This window comes from Vespula vulgaris, chromosome 3 (assembly GCF_905475345.1).
Source record: "Vespula vulgaris chromosome 3, iyVesVulg1.1, whole genome shotgun sequence".
Taxonomy (NCBI): Eukaryota; Metazoa; Arthropoda; class Insecta; order Hymenoptera; family Vespidae; genus Vespula; species Vespula vulgaris.
The window spans coordinates 6,115,001-6,121,402 of record NC_066588.1 but is presented as its reverse complement, the minus strand read 5'-3'; the positions used below and the strand labels follow the sequence as shown (position 1 = coordinate 6,121,402).

At 29.6% G+C, this 6,402-nt stretch overlaps 1 protein-coding gene across 1 annotated transcript in view; it reads right to left on the bottom strand.

Annotated features, from left to right (window-relative positions):
• Positions 1-570: 570 nt before the first annotated feature.
• Positions 571-6,402, bottom strand: part of LOC127062184 (potassium/sodium hyperpolarization-activated cyclic nucleotide-gated channel 1-like) — a 5,934-nt gene continuing 102 nt past the window's right edge. The window contains exons 1-5 of the mRNA XM_050989936.1: positions 6,380-6,402; positions 2,223-2,312; positions 2,010-2,082; positions 1,964-1,971; positions 571-1,855 (exon numbers count right to left, since the gene is read on the bottom strand). The exon at positions 6,380-6,402 is cut by the window's right edge and continues 102 nt beyond it. Coding sequence (XP_050845893.1) covers positions 664-1,855; positions 1,964-1,971; positions 2,010-2,082; positions 2,223-2,312; positions 6,380-6,402 — 1,386 coding nt within the window. The 3' untranslated portion in view covers positions 571-663. The remainder of the gene's footprint in view (positions 1,856-1,963; positions 1,972-2,009; positions 2,083-2,222; positions 2,313-6,379) is intronic.

Sequence of the window (6,402 nt, the reverse complement as noted above, 5' to 3'; positions counted from 1 at the left end):
AACTCTGTAAGTTACCTACGTCGATGTTATGGACCTTTCCAACTTCATCTTTTCTTTTTCTTCGTGATTCTTAATTTATTTCGCCAATGCAATCTTTCAAAAGTATCATACGATATCGCGAATGTTTATTTATTTTTACGAATGTAAAAAAAAGAGGAAGGATAGAAAGTTGATAACGAGTATCATGAAAATTAAATTCTTTTGCAGTTGAAAAACAAACGAACACTGCATTATGTCATAGATACGATTTTGTATTATGATTAGTTCACTCGTATCACATATGTGGTAGCGACTTAATATCTACGTATACTTCCTATGGAATGTTTCGGATCATGTTGCATAATCATAAGAATAGATATCTGGAAGATATCGAGACGATAATGAAGAATACGTTGTTGAGCTATTTGATATACACGGATGGTATTGCTCATTATCGAAAAGTGCTTAAAATTTTCATCGTTTGAAAAAATAAATAACATTTTTTTGTATTGAGATTTAAACTAATATTAATATCATAAAACGAATATACATAAACACGTAACATTTTTAAATTGAAATTATGATCACGTTCATGATACATTATTGGAATTATGTATATATGTTAACTTAAAGTATGAAATATTAATTATAAGAACACAATAAATATTGTAAGTTACACACAAATTACTGATTTATAAGAATCATAGTTCTCTCATGTCTCTCCACAGCAGTTTTCTTAATATTATCCCACAATATAGGGTAAGGAAGAATTGTACGAGCGAAGTCGGCACGGTCGAGTCGATAAAGTTCGCAAATCTCAACAGCAACTACGCTGGCGACTCTACGTTCGTCTTCCATTATGAGAGCAATCTCACCGAAATAAGCGCCATCCTCAAGATGGCAAATTTCTTTACCAAACATTGTATAAACTGCTACGGTACCACTGCCAATAAAATACATGCAATTACCTGGTTCATTCGCTCGTACGATCATATCGTTCGTTAAGAAAATTTCGGATTTCAATAGACTTACTATACGATTTAAAATACCAAATGGAAGATTATTAAAAAAAGTAACGTTTTCTACGAGTTTTCGACAAGAATGCATAATAATTTCCTGACGTAGTTGCAATGACAACGTACTGACTATTTCAAATTTACGAAAGTAACGATGTTGAAAACGAAATTCATAATAATTAATTATTCGATACTGAATTCGAGGTGGAAGTTGTTTGTGTCTCATGTATTGTTTCAATTGACGAATGGCACTTTGATATCTATATTTTGAAGATTGCGCTCCTTGCATATATTCCATCAATTTTGCTATAATGAACCACATACCTAGTGCACCCGTTATTTGAGCGATTATTACTACGTAGAGATCAGGCACATTTCGCTGATCATTTTTAAGGAATCCGGATCTCAAACAATTTCCTATCGTCAGCAGTAATGAATAGAAATATTGTTTCTCTTTGGACTTATACCAAAGATCGGTGTAATGTATCCAAGAGTCTTCTCTAGGATAAATTGGTTGTTTCATTGAAGTGGTTGCTATGGGTACCAGCCAAAAGATGCAGGTTAGCCAATGAATGAAAATGATCAACCAAAAGAATATAATAAAGTTTCGGTAATAAGAGACTATTATTAATTTAGTATGTGCTAATCTATTGATATAAGTCTTAAGAGAAAAAGATCGAAAGACACAAAGTAAAGAAACAATTTTTCGAGTTACTTTGTATTCATTCCACATATTCAGAAATATCACGTCGGTTGGAAAAGAGCCAAAAAGATCGGCAAAGAATCTACCATGTTTCATGTATCGTTTTATAATTTTTTTCCGTTCCATCTCGATGATAGATTGACGATTGTCGTAGTATCTAAACAAAAATAAATATTTATTTGTTATTTATTTCATTTGGAAATAAACTATTTTATGGCCTTTATATGATTCATTATAATTATGTTTACCCGGTAGATATATTAACGAATATGTCTAGGCAACAGATAAAGAGCAGAACATTTTTAATGAACGTTGGAGTCAGAGTATCTTGAGTGATACCAAATGCCGCTTGATATGGTGTTAAGAACAAGATAATCGTAATTCCTACAATCAACAAGATGTCCCAGTAATATCTGAGAAATATTTTAAATACGATTGGTTTCTATGATAAAATATGAACATTAAAAAATTATATCTTCTTTATTTAAAATTAATTTAAAAATATTAAAATTTATTATTCTTACCTAAAATTACTAAATGGATGAATTATATTCTTGTAGTTTTTAATTTGTCGATATTTTTCTTGTAATATTGCTGTGTAACTGCGTAAATATCTTTGAGCATTCGGATTTGTAAAAGAAATTATGAAGAAATTATGGAAATTATATATTAATTTTTCCAGAGGATTTCTGTCTTGCGCCTGATAGAGCAATGTATCTTGTATCGGTAATCTATCATCACCATACATTTTATTTCTTTATTAATTAATCTTTATTTTTAATAAAATTAATCTTTATTTTTTAATGTATTAAACTGTCAGAGCGATATTGTATAATGCGAGAAACAAAACAAAAGAACGATAGACATTAAAACTTCGATGTGAAGTTATATGCGTAATTGTTATTGTTCTAATTTTTCTTTCTTTATTAAATGTCTTAGGTTTCTTTAACCTTATAGTATCAGAAAAAAGAAAAAAAAAAAAAAAAAGAAAAAAATAACTTTATTAGAAAAATAAGAATTTACTCTACCGACTGATGATAAAAAATAAGATCATACCGATTGAGTGTTTTTGTTATGTACTAACCGTGAATTCATGGCAATAGAAGATTGTTGTTTTGTTAACTATTCAATAGAATTGTAGATTCCTGTCTTACCAATTGATAATAGTAGATTCCAGTTTCATCGGCCAGTAATAATAGACTTCTGTTTATCGATTGAGCTTTATCAATAATAGATTCATTTTTCTAATCGGTTATAGAAGATTTCTTTTTCAGTTATCATGATATGATAATTGTTATCATATTATTTTAAAGTCGCATGTTATCTCATTGTTTTAAAATCGAAAATTTACTTCCTAATGATAATATTATCGATTTGGTAAATTAGAATTGTTTGATAAACTGATGAATAAATGAGAATTGTGTAAATGAATTGATTTCTTTATCATTGAGATTATCGATAATAGGTCTTCGTTCACCTTATCATTTTTGATAAATATTGATATTCAGATATGGATATCATAAGTTATCTCGTCGGTAAATACTTTCTTCTAATTTATAGTTTCTGACTCTTTGGAGGGCAGCACTTAATATCTTTCAATCTTGTTACATATTACGAATGAGTACTTACAAATTTTAGAAATTACATACTTAATCGAATTTATTTATTGTTATATTAATATTTCCGATTTATATATTTTTAAATATGTGCAACAATTAACGTAAATTAATATCGACAAAACTCATATTAATAATACTTTGCAATTATAACTAATTGTTATTTATCATTTACAATTATTTATAATAGAATATAGCAAGTGCTAATTTCTTGAAAAATTTGACACAGGCTGTCGCGTTTAGATTCTTTTACACTTTATATTCTATATCTAAGCAAATGCTAAGCAAATTAGCGCTCCCAAAGCTACGCTTGCCTTTTGACGCTTTAAATTTCGGATCTTATCTCGCGAGTAAGTATTTTAAACTGCGTAACAAGCGTCGAGTTTCTAAAACGTTCTCGTTGCTTCTTGCACCTTTGGGTTAACATGCTTTGCGCGTTCAGTGAAATATCAAAGTAAAGATTATAGAATGCATAACATAACTTATAATATATATTACGCGTTTATGTTTGTTTTGTCTCACGGTTTGTACATTTTTATAAAAATCTTTTCTAATTCGGATATAAATTTGTATTTTATAATCTTTTAAAATCTGATTTATAATAATTTTTTAAATTAAAAAATTTTTTAAATCTGAATCGAAACAAATATCGATAATATGAATAAAATATTTAGTTTTTAGTATTCGAAATACAGTTGTCCATTTTTGTCGATTCACCCGAGGCAATACTGTATGATTTATCTGAACCATTTAATTAACATAAAACATACAAATATTCTTATTAAAAAGCAATACGTAGTAATCTATATTTTAACAGAAAATTACATACTCATTACACTGTGCCGAGTCTCTCGATTTTAAATCGATCATTTATTAATGATTTATATTCTCCACTTTTTATTTCTCTTTTTTACATTATAAAAATACAATCTCTAAATACTTTATTATTGACATATTTAGCATAGATTTTCGATTGTCTCTGAATCGTCGTAAGATTTTTATGAAAAGTTTACACATCTTTTAAAGAATCTATTTACTAAACGATATGGACAATTTAAAGTCGCCATTTTTATTCGTCCCTAAGGAGTTAAGGGGTCGCGGTTTTCAAGGCAAGTGTATCGCTAAGATGTCGACTTATCCGTAACTTTCTCTGTCCTTCGTTATACGTTCCCTTTTTGTGCCTTTTTCTCTCCTTATATCCTGGTAATAAATTTTCAAGTCGTCCGCCAGTGTCCTGAAACTCTGGAACGATGTTATGGACGATGCTCGAGAACAAGAAGGGTGGTTATTCGGGCTACCTTCGCAAGTCTCCACACATACTAACGTGGATTTACCGTAGCCCATCCTCGGTCTAACGACATACAGCTGCTGCGGAGTATTCTATATTTAGTGTGTATTTGTATGTATGTATATATATGTGTGTGTGTGTGGTTGTATATATATATATATATATATATATATATATATATATATATATATATATGTTAGCGGACTGAAATGGTATAGAATGATTTGAGGATCTACCGTTTGATCTTTCTCTCTCTTTCTCTCATCAAATTTTCTTTTTAACACATTGACTTTTGTATTTTATATTTTGTATCTTGTGGCTCTTCATAAAGATGAGTCAGCAGCATGTTTGAATCGTTCTAAAAGAATATATGAACGTACTATAAACCATCTTATTTCATTAATTATAAATTATATCTATAATTGCTTAAATATTCAAACGACAAATTAGTTTTTAATCGTTCAAAGATTTTTTACTGCTATCAAAATCAATATCTATATTGCAATGAGCAACCAGTGGTGTATACTACCCGATGAACTTCACGCCATTTGAGGCATCAGTAGTATATAGCGACGTGAACGCGTTAAATATATTTATATATTTTTAATAAAAACAAATACTTAATAGTTATATTTAATATTCGAGTTTATTTATGAAATTATATATAACGAGTAAAGTAAAAATAAAAAGAATCTATTATTATACAAGAAATTATGTTTGTTTTATATTAGGATAAATCATGAAATAGAATATAATGAAAACACATTTACGATATTTATAAAAAAAAAATTGTTAAATAGAGTCGAAAATGCATCATTTTTATTCGTTACCACACATATGTACATACATATATACATTCATACATACATACCATACGTATATATAGGTAAGAACGTGTGAGATGACTGTCCTGAAAAGTTATGGTTGGTCTCGTTGCTGTATCAATATCTCGTTAGGAACTACGACAGAAATAAAAGCGAGATGTTCGTTCTTACGTCTGACCGGCCAAGCAAAATCGTACTTTTCTCCCTTCTTCTCACTCTTTCTCACTCTTTCTCTCTTTTTCTTTCTCTGTCTGGAAAGAAGACACCAAACATACGTGATATCGTTTCGTACCACCCGACGTAACTCTCCTCTTCATTTCTCTCTATCTTTCTTTCTCTCTTTCTTACTCTTTTTCTTCTTTCTTATTACATTTCCTACGAAGAGTATTTCTCTCAGTGTAAAAGACGAAAACTCGTCGCTTGAAGAAAACTCGTCGATTATATCGACCGTATCGTTTCTAGCAACGATGTAACGAAGATGGATTCGATAGAGGGATGAAAGAGAGAGATAGACTACAGACGGTTTTCGTCGAAAAGCGAAACGATAAAAACGAATTTGTGCTTCGATTTGCTCGTCATTGGTAAAAGGGGAGTTCAAGCGTATCGTTTGATATTCCTTATACTAAATTTGAAAATAAGAATATTCCAAAATATAAATAAGTAAGTATTTTGCTTTTGAAAATTGTTCATATCAAATATCTGATTATGTGAGATTTATATTTTTAAATTAATATAATATTCATGAAATTAATTTATGTACGATTTTTATAGACTCTGTGTCAATACATTCTTGGATTTTATTTTCTATCATTTCTTTCAAATGACGAGAGGATTGATAGGGAATCGTTGTCGGATAAGATCGGAAGAGATAAAGCAGGCCACAAACGACTGGATCGTAATAATTCAAAGAGAATTCGTAGGATCTATCCAGCTTGTAAGTATAAGTTATTCACAGATAGCGTATTCTGTTCCTCAT